The 14,722-nt window shown below is 43.4% G+C and overlaps 1 protein-coding gene across 4 annotated transcripts in view; it reads left to right on the top strand.

The window, feature by feature from the left end:
- The window catches only part of col4a6 (collagen, type IV, alpha 6), a 469,192-nt gene that overhangs the window by 279,642 nt on the left and 174,828 nt on the right, over positions 1 to 14,722 (top strand). For all 4 annotated transcript variants that reach the window (XM_063061061.1, XM_063061062.1, XM_063061060.1 and 1 more), the window contains exons 6-12: positions 614 to 658; positions 5,789 to 5,905; positions 7,239 to 7,307; positions 9,840 to 9,875; positions 11,004 to 11,066; positions 12,409 to 12,444; positions 14,314 to 14,355. In XM_063061061.1, the coding sequence (XP_062917131.1) occupies positions 614 to 658; positions 5,789 to 5,905; positions 7,239 to 7,307; positions 9,840 to 9,875; positions 11,004 to 11,066; positions 12,409 to 12,444; positions 14,314 to 14,355 (408 nt within the window). The remainder of the gene's footprint in view (positions 1 to 613; positions 659 to 5,788; positions 5,906 to 7,238; positions 7,308 to 9,839; positions 9,876 to 11,003; positions 11,067 to 12,408; positions 12,445 to 14,313; positions 14,356 to 14,722) is intronic.

Consider the following 14,722-nt stretch of genomic DNA (forward strand, 5'->3'; position numbering starts at 1 on the left):
TGTGTAAATGTACTAAATTATTAATTATACAGTGTATATACAGTATATATTAAATCTTGAATATTATAAATAAAAGGTTGAATACTTAGGTCCCTTTATTCTTAGATGGTAATAATGAGGGTGTCACAGTACTGCAGTGGTTAGCGCAACACTATTGCAGCTCAGGGCATCGGAATTCCAGCGTCCTCCGTAAGAAGTTTGTATGGGTTTCCTCCAAGTGCTTCGGTTTCTTCCCAAAGGCGTGTACCGGTTAGTCGGTTAGTTTGGTCATTGTAAATTGTCCTGCGATTAGGCCAGTGTTGAATAGGTGGGTTGCTGGGTGGCACAGTTCGCTGGGCTGGAAGGGCTGGTTCCCTGCTGTATCTCTACATTTAAAAATAAACAAATAACTTTGCCTTAATAACGATATTCTGTTTTGTTCCCTTCTACTTCCCGCTCCTGTCTCTCCTGTGACGCTGAGGTGTGTTTAAAACATTCTCACAATGTTCCTATAAACCTGCAGGCTGATTTTACAATTTCTGGTTAGGTGAACATTATTTGTTTTAATTATAACTTGACATAACTCACTGGTTTCACTCTCAATGCAGAATTTTTTTTCTCTCTTTTGTTACAGGGTCCAATCGGTGTGCCAGGATTTGTTGGGACAAACGGGATCCCGGTAAGTATTTGTGTTCCTGTTTATGAGGGTCACTTGTTACCAAAATAATTCTATGTAAATAATGATATCTTACAGCATTGCCAGAGGATGTTTAACCCTTCATCCCCATGTTGGATCTTAGATTGAAATTCATATACACAAGAGATTCTGCAAATACTGGAAATCCAGAGCAACACACACAAAATGCTGAAAGAGATCAGCAGGTCAGGCAGCATCTATGGAGAGGAATGAAAAGTCAATGTTTTGGGCCAAGACCCTTCAGTGGGACTGGAAAAGAAGGGGGAAGGAGGCAGAATTAGGAGGTTGGGGAGGGAAAGGAGTAGAAGATAGAAGGTGATAGGTGAAGCCAGGTGAGGGGAAAGGTGTGGGAGAAGGATTGAAGTGAGAAGCTAAGAGATGATAGGTTGAAAAGGCAAAGAGCTGGATAGGAAAGAATCTGATTGAATGGGAGAGTGGATGATGGAAAAAAGGGGTGACACCCAGAAGGAGATGAAGAGAGAGGGTAGACTGAATGGGGAGAGAAGGGAGAGAGGGAGAAATTACCCGAAGACAGAGAAATTGATGTTGATGCTGACAGGTTGGGGGCTTATTCGGGCTTCTTCCCCCTTCCTTTCCAGCCCCGATGAAGTTTCTCGGCCCGAAATGTCAGTTCTTTTCTCCTCTCCGTAGATGCTACCTGACCTGCTGGGTGACTTTTACCTCTGTTGTTTTTTGTGTAGTTGTTTGAAATCTGTAGTCCAGCTGGTGGCTCCCTATCCTCACTGTTAACATCCTCTAGCGTATCTGAATCTACATTGCAATTACAATCGCAGAGCGTTGCCCTCTGCTGGAATTAGGGGTAAATTGCAAGAGCGAAATAATCCCAAATACTAAAAACACACTGCAGAGAAGAGGGCAGCTGCGGAATGAAAAGAGAACCTGATGTCACCTAACACCCCAACTGAGAGCTAAGCACTCAGCAAACTCCTGGGTGGGTGGAACGAAGGGGGAGATGGGGGTAGGGAGTGAGGAAGAGGAGTCCAACTGGAGGAGGGAATGTGACTGAACGATCCGTGCTGTACAGTGGTGGGTTTTATCAGATGACATGAACGGTGTTAAAAATCAAAATTAAAATATCCTAGTGGGAGCATATTAAAAAATGATGAATTATTCACTATCAACAGGAAGCATTGGAAATGGAATTAGAAAAGGCAAGAAAATGATTAAATCTGCTAGTCACGGAAGAGAGAAAATAAAGTGTTACTGCTTTTCATGGTGAAGTTCAGTAAAACAGATTAGTTTTCTCGGATGTGAAAGGGAATGAGCATATGGGTTAGAGTCGGAGCCATAGAGAAGTACAGCACAGAAACAGGCCCTTTGGCCTATCTAGTTCATGCCAAAACCATTTAAACTGCCTACTCCCATCGAACTAAACCAGGACTATAGCCCACCATACTCCTACCATCCATGTACTTATCCAAACTTCACTGAAGCATTGTAATCGAGTGCACATGTACCAATTGATCTGGCAGCTCTTTCCACACTCTCACGACCCTCTGAGTGAAGAAGTTTCCCATCATGTTCCCCTTAAACTTTTCACCTTTCACTCTTAACACATGACCTCTGGTTGTAGTCCCACCCAACTTCAGTGGAAAGAGGCTGCTGGCATTTATCCTATCTATACCCTTCATAATTTTATATACCTCTATCAAATCTCCTCTCAATCTTTTATGTTCTGAGGAATGAAGTTCAAACTATTCAATCTTTCCCTACAACTCAGGTCCAACATCCTTGTAAATTTTCTCTGTAATCTTTCAACTTTATATTGACATCTTTCCTGTAGGTAGGTGACCAAAACTGCACACAATACTCCAAATTAAGCCTCACCAACATCTTATACAACTTCAACATCTCCTGTACTCAGTACTTTGATTTATGAAGGCTAATGTGCCAAAAGTTCTCTTTATGACCCTATCTACCTGTGACACCACTTTCAATGAATTATGGACCTGTATTCCCTGGTCCCTTTGTTCCACCACACTCCGCAGTGCCCTACTGTTCACTGTGTAATACCTACCCTGGTTGGTCCTACCAAAATGCAACGTGTCGCACTTGTCTGCATTAAGTTCCATCTGCCATTTTTCAGCCCGATTTTCCTGCTAATCCAGATCCTTCTGCAAGCCGTGATAGCCTTCCTCACTGTTCACGACAGCCGCAGTCCTGGTGTGATTCAGTGTGGCAGGTTAGAGGAGGAATGTATAAGTTGCCCCATTGATCCAGATATTGTTGTTATATAGAGCATTGCATCTGGGACCTTTTCATTAAAGGTGATTAAGGTGATTAAAGGTGATTAAGGTGATCTTAATTTGTCGCTTGTACTTTGGAAAATACAGCGAAATGCACCGTTTGTGTCAATGGCCAACACAGGCTGACAATGTGCTGGGGGCAGGCTGCAAATGCCACCATACATAGCATGTCCACAACTTACTCACCCTAATCCTAAACATACGCCTTTGGAATATGGGAGGAAAGCAGAGTACCCAGAGGAAACATGTAGAATGTACAAATTCCTTACCATCAGCAGTGGGAATTGAGCCCCAGTCAGTGCTTGCTGATGTTGTAAAGCTGTTACTGTCCCACATCTACACTACAGTGCTGCCCATAGCATACAGCACTGCCCGTGTCTATGACATTACCATGGTGACAACTGTACAGCATCTCATGTTAGAAATGCTTTACACTGACTCTGGTTGAGACCTCCTTGATCAACAGATACATTTGTTCCCATTCCCCTGTCACAGTAACATTCAATACTTAAGTGACATTCCATTTTCCTCCCAAAATTATGTCCCATAGTTGTAGAATCATAGAATGATACAGTACAGGAGGGGTCCATGCAGTCCATTGCATCTATGCCAGCTCTTCACGAGATCTATCCCATTAATCTTACTGCCCTCCTTGCGTAGTGGGGGTGGCATTGTGTAGCGGTTAGCAATCACCATTTGGGTTTCGATTCCCGTCACTGTCTGTGAGGAACCTGTACATTCCCCCGGTTACCATGTAGGTTTCCTCTGTGTGCTCTGGTTTCCTCCCCTGTTCCAAAGATGAGGTTAGTAAGTTGTGGGCATGCTATGTTGGTGCTGGAAGTGGGGCGACACTTACAGGCTGCCCCCAGCACATCGCCAACACAAGCGACACATTTCACTGTAGGCTTCGATGTTTCAATGCACGTGTGACAAATGAAGCTAACCTTTAATCTCACTTAATCTTTATTCTCTTACCTTTTTAAGATACTTCCTTAAACAAATCAATCCAGTTTGTTTTTATGATTTATTTCCTCTTAAGTCTTTTGTTTGAACCTCTGTGGACAGTAGACAATAGGTGCAGGAGTAGGCCTTTCGGCCCTTCGAGCCAGCACCGCCATTCACTGTGATCATGGCTGATCATCCACAATCAGTACCCTGTTCCTGCCTTCTCCCCATATCCCTTGACTCTGCTATCTTTAAGAGCTCTATCTAACTCTTTCTTGAAAGAATCCAGAGACTTGGCCTCCACAGCCTTCTGGGGCAGAGCATTCCACAGAACCACAACTATCTGTGTGAAGAAGTTTTTGCTCAACTCCGTTCTAAATGGCCTACCCCTTATTCTTAAACTGTGGCCTCTGGTTCTGGACTCACCCATCAGCGGGAACATGCTTCCTGCCTCCAGTGTGTCTCGGCCTGAAACGTCGACTGCACCTCTTCCTATAGATGCTGCTTGGCCTGCTGCGTTCACCAGCAACTTTGATGTATGTTGCTTGAATTTCCAGCATCTGCAGAATTCCTGTTGTTTCCCTTAATAACCTTATATGTTTCAATCAGATCCCCTCTCATCCTTCTAAATTCCAGTGTATACAAGACCAGTCACTCCAATCTTTCAACATATGACATTCCCGCTATCCCTGGAATTAACCCAGTGAACTTACGCTGCACTCCCTCCATAGCAAGAATGTCCTTTCTCAAATTTGGAGACCAAAACTGCACATAATACTCCAGGTGGGGTCTCACCAGGGCCTTGTACAACTACAGAAGGACCTCTTTGCTCCTATACTCAACTCAACTGCTGGAAAGACAAAAGAGAGCTGTCTATGAAGTTGCCACTGGTTGCCCAAGACCAGGGTGTTGGGTGTTGGTTTCAAGATGGCAACGATGAGAAAGACTCTAAGATTATTTGAAAAGGGCTTTACATTGTAGCCTCCGCAAGTGGGCCTAACCCTGAATCCCTTAGCGTTCACGGTGCTGGGAATGAGAAATTAGAAGTTCTATTATCCTTCACCTTATTGTCATACAACATGAAATCAGGGCCTATCTGCTCCAGAGCGACACACACAAAATGCTGGAAGAACTCAGCAGGTCCGGCAGCATCTGTAGAAATGAATGAACAGTTTGAGATCCTTCGTCAGGATTGGAAAGGAAATGGGAACAAGTCAGAATAAGAGGGTGGGCGGGGGTAAGAGTACAAGCTACAAGGTTATAGGTGAAGCGAGGTGGGTGGGGAGGAAGTAAGAAGCAGGGATGTGATAGGTGGAAAAGGTATAGGGCTGGAGAAGAAGGAATCTGATTAAGGAAAATGGACCCTGGGAGAAAGGGAAGGAGGAGGGGCAACAGGGGGAGCTGATAGGCAGGTGCGGAGAAGAGGGGAGCCTGAGTGGAGAATGGAAGAAGAGGGAAGGGGAAGGGGGGAAAATTACAGGAAGTTTGAGAAATTGATGCCGAGATACCTATCCAGACTAGTCCCATTTGCCAATGTTTTGCCCATAACTTTCTAAACTGTTACAATCTGCATACATATTGAATGTCACTGTACCTGCCTCAACCATTTCATCTGGCAGCTCATTCCACACACATAATCACCCTTTGTGTAAGTGAAGGATTCCCCAACCCTGGGGAAAAGACTGAGCATATTCACCCTATGATGAAATACATCTCCATAAGATCACTTCTCAGTCTCGTGGGAGTAAATCCTAGCCTATGCAACCTCTTTCCTATAATCCAGTTCTTTAAATCCTGGTGACATCCTCAATAAAGAAGGATTAAAGGTTGTTTCATTCTAAACATTATTTGCCAAAGTAGTATTTTGCTATTTTATACACTGTACATTACTTTTTAAAAGGGTCATCCAGGTCAACAAGGTCCAAGAGGTTTTCCTGGTCTAGATGGATGCAATGGCACCAAAGGAGATCCTGGTTCCAGTGGTTTTAAAGGATATACTGGAATACCAGGATTGCAGGTGAGTAATTGATGCAGTTTTGGATTGACTAATTTTCCAGGGAAAATATTTAGTATGGAAAGATGGTTTCAAATTTATTTGGTTTAGACCGCAACTTACTCAGACTGGCAGTGAAAAGATGATGTGATTGTTTCACTAAAGAATCCAACACACCAATTTATTTAATTATCCATTTCAAAGATCAATTCAGCTGAACTTAAATTTGTCCTTTCTCAAAGGTTTCAGTGTCGAATTATTGTATAGTGAGAGGTGGCCTGAAGACTTAATGCTGCTTCATTTCACCATCTGTTCTCTCAATATAGCAGACATTAACTCTAGACTTTCATGCAGATATTTATCCACAACTGATAATGTCAAACAAGCATTGTAATTGGAATTGGAATTAGTTTATTATTGTTAAATGTACCGGGATGCAGTAAAAAGCTTGTCTTCTGTAATGTTCATACAAATCAATTCATTACACAACGCATTGAGATAACACCATAGACATAGGGGCAGATTTAAGCCACTCAGCCCATCGAGCTTGTTCCACCGTTCAGTCATAGTAAATTTATATTCCCTCTCAACTGCATTTTCCTTCCTGAACCCCATAACTTTTGACGCCCTTACTAATTAAATATCATCTACTTTAAATGCACCCAATGACTTGGCCTCCACAGCTATCTGTAGCAATGAATTCCACCGACTTGCATCTGTCTGGTGAAAGAAATTCCTCTCATCTCTGTTCTAAAGGCCCTTCAAGCCTGAAGTTGTGCCCTCTAGTCCTAGACTCCCACTATTGGAAACATCCTCTCCACATCTACTCTATCCATGCTTTTCAAAATTCAATCAGTTTATTCCAGTGAATGTAGGCCCAGAGCCATCAAATGTTCTTACATTAACCCTTTCATTCCCAGGATCATTCTCGTAAACCTGCTCCGGACCCTCTCCAATGTCAGCACATTCTGTTTTAGATATGGGACCAAAAACTACTAACAATACTCCAGGGCTGGTCTGACCAATGCCCTATAAAGCCTCAGCAATAGCACAAGGTAAAACAAATACAGAATGCAGAATAAAGTACAACAGCCACAGAGAATGCTCCTGATCTCTGAACTCCACTTTTGAATTTTGGTTCTTTGGAATGCATTGCTGTATCTTGGATGTTTGGATATTCTGACTAAGGATGAAATTTTAGCCACTTACCTCTTAAACGTGTGGCCTTGTATCGATGTGCTAACTTCTGCTGGACCATGAGCTTTACTCCCTCTTCAGGAAACCTTTGAAGAATAATCCAGAACCTGGTGAAACCCCAAGAGATTTTAAAATTCCTGATTTCTGTCTTTCCATCCAGGGTGAAGTTGGTCGCAAAGGTGCCAAAGGAGAGCCAGCCTACTACTACGGGTCTTCCGTTGGATCAAGGGTGAGATGACTCACGTGGTTACATGGGTTCAGAGGTTATGGAGAAAAACTGAGTGTTGGAAAGCCAAAATAAGCAAAGGAGCAGAACGTAGAATCAGAAATTGTTGTTACTTTAGGAATTACATGATGACCATTGGTGCATTTATTTTAGTCAGGTTGACATGGCAATGCAGTGGAAACCATTGTAGGTTCATGCTGGTTATGAAAGATTTGTGTTAATACAGTATCCCTTACAACCTTGACAGGTCATAATTGATGAAGCTGTTGCAACAATGCAGGAAAGGTTAAAGCCGGTCTTTGCATGCAGGCTTTCAAATTCATTTTTTTTAATTATTTCCAATTTTTAAAGAGTTTTTATTCGTTATTGTGATCTTTGGTGTTCACATAGGTCTCTTTTGCTTGCACTTAACTAGATTTCATTTCTGTAAAATAACAAGTTACCAGTTTACAAAAAAAGGGGAAAAAAAACAACTTAAATCAAATACTACTAAAAACAAGTAAGTGGAATTTCCTTGGCTGTTTTAGCTAGATTCTACACATAGAAACCATGGGACATGCATTTTTTTTGGATTCTTTTACCCTGAACAGCAGAGCACCTAATTTTACCTCCTGTCTGAGCCCCTGTTGCCAGTGCCATGATTATCAGTATTATCAACAATATGGGGGCTGTGTGCGCCGACAGGATGGAAAGGGGCACCCGTGTCCATAGAAGTCATGGGTTGTTGACCAAAGATCCCATCATCCCCAAGGACACTACTACTGCTGAGCTGTTCGAATGTCTGATCCCTTTCATTACTTTCTCCGAAGTCTGTCACTAAGCTGTTGGAGTTGGTGGGGATGGCCGAGTCTACCAGAATATGACTGTAACTACTGTCCATTTCTGTTCTGCCGAGGGTGCTTGGTGGGTGTGCGCTCAGTCTGTCTGTGAACCTCGATGTATTCAGTGGCTGACGATAATGTGGTTTCCAAAGCCTCCCATGGAGGCAGTGGTAGTGCCTCGTTCTCGCTGTATGACTGCTGTCATCCAGCCCTCAGCGATCAGTCGCTGGATGCGAGACAAAGTGTCCTGTCCTGGAGCACCTCCTGTTGAAGCTGTGCTGGCTCCTGGTGCTGATGGGTTTGTATCTGTCTGCTGTGTGGAGGAGGAGGTGCCCCCTGCATTCTCCAAGGGCCAATCAGAACTTGTTCCAGCACTGGCCTCCACCATCTGACTGCAGCAACCCCATGATGGAGAAACCTCAATGAGGAGAGTTTCCAACGTTTTGTACCCAAAGCCTCCAGACCAGAGGAGACATGTTAGTATAAACTCTGCATGCTGGCTTCCAGAGCCTGGGCTGGGCCTGGCTTATGGGACCAATAAGGGAGACCTAGTCATTTGCCAGCCTGTAGCATCAAAGCTGGAGACCGAACACAATTGGGAGCAACTTTCAGAACCTTTTTCCACCCATCACAGCAACAGGAACAATGAGAGGCCTGGGCCGAATAGAACATCGTAGACAACAGACCGAGATATGGGACTAATGAATGTGATTGGTCTGCAGCTTCGAAACCCTGCCCCTTCTGTTACCTCACAAGGAACTCAAACACCTTCACCACAGCTACAGAATGCAGAAACCCAGACAGACAGGGATTTACAGGAAGCTACCACTTCAGGGACCAGCCAGGCTTTCAATTTCTAATGGCATTTTGGATTCATTGCCTCATCAAAAGACAACACACTACTTCAGAACTTCTGTGTAATCAGACCCTTGCCGTCTTTGAAGCCAGATTTCAAAGATGAGGAGGGTACTTTCAATTCATTATTGAGCCTTTGGGCATTCTGACAAGGCCTGTATCTGTTGCTGCTCCATCATTGACCCTAAAGGGAGTCCCTACCTTTTAAATGCCATGAACCAATACTAGTCAGCAAGGGGTCTGTGGGCCCAAGGTTGAGAACCCCTGCCTTAAACTGAGTGGTTAGGTGAGCCCACTTCAGAGGTGACGGCATTGACTGGAATGGAGTCCTGTGTACACCACTTTAAATGAGACACACCTCCTGAAGCGCTTTAGTGAATGAAGTATGTTTTTTAGTGTTCATTAATAAGTCTATTTTTGTTCATTCCAACTAGTTTTTGTTAATTTCTTTCCAGATTGTTTTCTGAATTTAAGTTCCTCATCTGCTATAGTGGGATTTGAACACAGATATCTGGATTATTGGTCTGATAAATTAACCCCTATAGTCCTACCAACCCGAATAGGTACCTTTATCTGTAGGTAATACAGTATGCTGGGTGAGAAGAGGGCCTTCACTACAGCAGAGTCTCCTTTGTAGGTACCTCTCTCTTCCCCAGATAGGTTCTTATGGCCATGAATGGCACTGGGACCCAGGCTGAGACAAATGTCACATGTCAAAGCCATTTGCTTTTCTTCAATCTTGGTAAAAATAAAGTCTGTGGTAATTATTCATGGCTCAAATGTCACTGTTTCGTTATGTTTATTCGTTATGTTTATTCATGTTTGAAGTTGCTTTGATCTCTTCTTTCCTCTCCCACAGGGTGAGCCTGGCCTCCCAGGTTTGGATGGGTTTCCTGTGAGTATCGTAGCAGTACATGTTGTGTCGGGTGGCAAAATCAAAGGAATTGTGTCTGGCCTTGGTATTTTTGCATGTCTAACAACAGGGGGCCCCTTAATTATTTGGAGACACAAAGATGTTGGAAGGTGCAAAGTGCTGGAGTCTGGAGCAGAAAAAGAACAATTTACATGTAGGGCATAAACAGATTGAACAGATTGTCCACATTTCTGGTCCTCAGGCATAGCCTCGACCCAAAATATTGACAATTCCTTCCACTGCCTCCCCCTCCCATAGATGCTGTTTGATCCACTGTGCCTTCAGCATGTGTTTTGGGTGCAAAATCCACAACTGAGTTTCATTTTCAAAATTGCTCTGGTTCCTATTCCTGGTGATTGTTCTACAATAGGTAACTGAATTTATTTTGTCATTTTCACATACTGATCATCATCGTCATTTTTTGCCGTGTCGTATGGCGTTGATTACTCTTGGCAAAGTTCTCTACAGAAGTGGTTTGCCATTGCCGCCTTCTGGGCAGTGTCTTTCCAAGTTAGGTCGCCCCAGCCTTTACCAATACTTTTCAGGGATTGTCTGCCTGGTGTCATTGGTCACATAACCAGGATTTATGATGTACAGCAGCTGCTCATACAGCTATTCAGCACCTGCTCCTATGGCTTCACGTGACTCTGACCAGCGGGGGCTAAGCAGGTGCTACACCTTGCCCAAGGATGACCTGCAGGCAAGTGGAGAAAAGGAGCACCTTACATCTCCTTTGGTAGAGATCTAAACACCCCCACCCACAGGGAAGGTTAATGGTGAACAAATGGCACAAAGTAATTCAATATGGAGAAGCGTTAGGTGGCACTTGGCAATTAAACAAGGCAAAGAAATATATAAAGAGCAAGTGCACACAAAAAGAGCGGGGTCTCTGTACATCCCTCGCAGACAGTGGTGGAATTAAACTGGGTTGCTGGTGCACTAATGGCATTTGTTTCTGTCCTAAGTGGCCAACCTCTTACAGTATCTGAGGGCTATGTGCACCTTACTTGTCTCAGTGGGGACCACGCCAGGAAGTCCAGTGCATACGGACTCATCTCAGTCTCTCTTCATAGGGTTACCTGGCTCACGTGTTTCTGCTTTCTCTTGCAGGGTTCAAAGGGTTTACCTGGTCCCTATGGTTCCCAGGGTGCTAGAGGCATCCCTGGCATTCCAGTACGTACACTCTGAAAAGGCAACTTGTATTTTCTTTCATCTATCTCAGATTGCCTTGTTGGAAGGGTGTTATTTAAAGTTGACGATAGTTTTGTCTTTCTGTTGTTTTATTGTCTTTACCAGATATGTTGAAAAGTAGTGCAATCTTCGGTTGCCTTCAGACCCTAATAAAGGAACTAAATTAGGTCCTTCAGCCCACTGGGTCTCCTGGCTGATTTTTTTTTTCAACCCTATTCTCCTGCCTTCTCCCAATCACCTTTCACCTCCTTTCCAATCAAGAGACTATCAATCTCTGTCTTGAATGCCCTCAGTGACAGCTTACACAGTCCTCTCTGGCACCGAATTCCACAGGTTCACTATACTCTGGCTGAAGTGACTTGCCTCATCTCAATTCTATGGGACGTCCCTTTGTTCTGAACCTGTGCCCTCTGTCCGAGACTCTCTTACCAATGGAAACATCCTCTCCACGTTGACTGTGTCCAGGTCTTACAGTATCCAGTTGGTTTTTGTGAGATTCCCCCTCATCCTTCGGAACTCCATTAAATACAGAACCAGAGCTGTCAAACGAACCTCATATGTATAAAGCCTTTCATTTCCCGGAACTTGTTCAGGTATCTGTTAATTTAACAGTCCATAAGACATAGGAGCAGAATTAGGTCATTCGGCCTATCGAGTTTGCTCTGCCATTCAATTATGGCTGATTTATTTTACCCCTCAACCCCATTCTCGTGTCCTCCCGGTAACTTTGACACCATTATTAATCAAGAATCTCTGCTTTAAATATACCCAGTAACTTGGCCTTCAAGAATGTCTGTGGCAATGAATTCCACAGATTCACCACACTCTGGCTAAGGAGTTCCTCCTCATTTCCGTTCTAACTGGATGTCATTCTCTGTGTGCCTGGTGCAAGAACTATCAAAGCCAGCAGTTCAGGATTTTACCCTGTGGCTGCTTAGTTAAAATATTTGCTGGTGCCTCCCTCTAGTGGTGAAAACATTTATTGGAGAGCCATAAGAGTACCAGCAATGTCTCAAGTTCAATCCTATGCAGGAAGCAGAGCAAGTTTTAATACCAGGGGCAGTGAACAGTGCCCAGACATGGAGAATGAGCAGCATTCTATCTCTCTTCTGGGTGACATGCCCACCCTGATGGTTCTGTACTCATGCCCTGTTTTATGGGTACAAGTTCCTGATGATGTTGCCAGAGACAGACCTATACCAAAGCTAATCTGGAAAAATTGGCCATAAACTTAAATGTTTAAGTTCCTTTTGAGTATTTGTAGTTCATCATCTCCATGTTATTTCTCTGAGGAACCTTCTAATCTTTTGGTCTTTTTCTGCAGGGTCGCCCTGGCCCACCGGGATCTCAGGGCCAGAAGGTTAGTGACCATTCAACTTGATCTCTAGTGTTTGTTTACAGAGTTACCAGGAGATCTGTGCAGGCACCCCTACACTTTGGCTTGGTAATGGGAGGCAGAGGGTGGTGTTGGACGGCTGGTCATATGACTGAAAACACATGACAAGAAGCGTGTCACAGGGACTGGTGCTGAGAACCTTGCTGTATTGAATGTAGGACGTACAGTACTATTGAAAATATATATAGCTAGGGTACCTAAAGATTTTAACATGGTACTGTATATTATATCTTTCCAGTTTCCAAATAACACTTAATACTGCTGAGCTAGTTTCCCAACCACCTTCCTGTTTTAACCAATATACGGTGCTGGGCAAAAGTATTAGGCACCCTAGCTATATACTGTTTATGTCCCGAAGGCTTTTGCATGGTGCTGTATACGTAAGGCTGCAGATGACATGAAAATCGTTGTGATGTTGATAGTGTGTCGGATAGATTTAGGCTATAGAACATTATTGATGGTTTACTAAACTAGGTAGAGCAAAAGCAGATGAAATTTAATCATGATAAGTGAAAGATGATGCTCTTTTTAGAATTAAAGATATACACAATGAATGGTGGAGTCCCAGGTAGAATTGGGACAACAGAATTTTGGCTTACAAGCGCAAGGTTCTCTAAAGATGGCAATGTACAGAGATAGGTGGTGATGCAGGCGTAGAAGACGCTTGCGTATAGCGTAAGAGCAGTGTGGTGGAGTGCAACTTTATAAAACATTGGTCAGGCCACAGATGGATACTGTACCTTGTGCAGTTCTGGCCACTGCACTGGGCAGAAGATCAGGTCAGTGTGGACTAGATAGCCCAAAGGTCCCATTTCCATGCTGTAGTACTCTATGACTTTATAACGAGAGCAGGGGTTCCCAACCTGGGTACACAGATCCCTTAGTTAATGGTAGGTCCATGGCATTAAAAAAAGGTGGGAACCCCTGGACTAGAGGAAGGATATCTTGTAACTAGGAGGGACCAGAGGAGATTCACCAGGTGTTGCCTGGATTGAAGCATTTTATTTATGAGGATAGACTGGTTAGGCCAATTTTTTTTTCTTGGAACACAGGAAGCTGGGACATGGTGGGGGATCCTGAGAGAAGTATACCAAAAAAAAAATGGCATAGAGAGTGGCAAGCCATATCCCACAAAAGAGGGCAATTGGGCATAAGTTTAGGATGAGAGATATGATGTGTGAAGGGCATTTGAGGAAGAGGTTTCTCATCCAAGTTGTGGCTGGAATTTTGAACACACTTCCCGAGTCGGTAGTGGAAACAGGTCCTGTCATAACATTTAGTAAGTCTCTAGATGAACTCCTGAGATGCTGGGGCTTAGATGGCTACAGTCAAGTTCCTAGTGAATAGGGTCAGTGTAAATGCAAATCTTACGGTCAGTTTAGGCATGGTGGGCTGTATGGTCTGTTTCTCTGTTCTATGGCTCTGTGAGATATAGGATTTTTTTAAAAGAACTAGCAAAGCCACAATGGGCAGAGTTGCTGGATTATTCTGGAATTCTCAGATCTTTGGGTATGTCCACAGGCCTCAGTAGGAAGTTACAACATTGAAGAGTGTGGTTACAGAGGGCATGCTGTGGTGTCTGACCATCTTGAGCCACAGAGGCTGAATCTATAGAACCACACACACAGTTCATACTATGCAATGTGGTTTTCAAAAAATGTTCTTCTTGTTTTAACCAATATACAGTGCTGTGCAAAAGTCTTGGGCACCCTAGCTATATACTATTTATGTCCCTAAGGCTTTTGCATGGTACTTTATATGGAAGCCTGCAGCTGACAAAAAAATTTTCAAAAAATGTTCTTTCAAAAAATCTAAAATAAAATTGTGTTTCAGGGTAACATGGGATTAGGATTCCAAGGACAGAAAGGGGCAAAGGTAAGCATGTGGCAGGGGTGAAAACTCCAGCCAAACTACTATGTTTAATAGTTTGCATCGAAGGAAGTGCATTCTTATTCATTACAAATAAAATATCTGCATTTTCACTATGGATTCTTATACTGTGAGCCCTGTAATCCCAGTTACAAACACGCAATATCAATATACACTCGGTGGCCACTTTATTAAGTATGTTCTTGGTCTTCTGCTCCTGTAGCCCATCCACTTCAAAATCTGACATGTGCTTTCAGAGATGCTCTTCTGCACACCACTGTTGTAATGTGCGGTTATTTGAGTTACTCTGTCCTGAGCCAGTCTGACCGTTCTCCTCTGACCTCACTCATAAACAAGGTGTTTTCCTCCACCG

The sequence above is a fragment of the Mobula hypostoma genome, chromosome 10 (assembly GCF_963921235.1).
Source record: "Mobula hypostoma chromosome 10, sMobHyp1.1, whole genome shotgun sequence".
Classification (NCBI taxonomy): Eukaryota; Metazoa; Chordata; class Chondrichthyes; order Myliobatiformes; family Myliobatidae; genus Mobula; species Mobula hypostoma.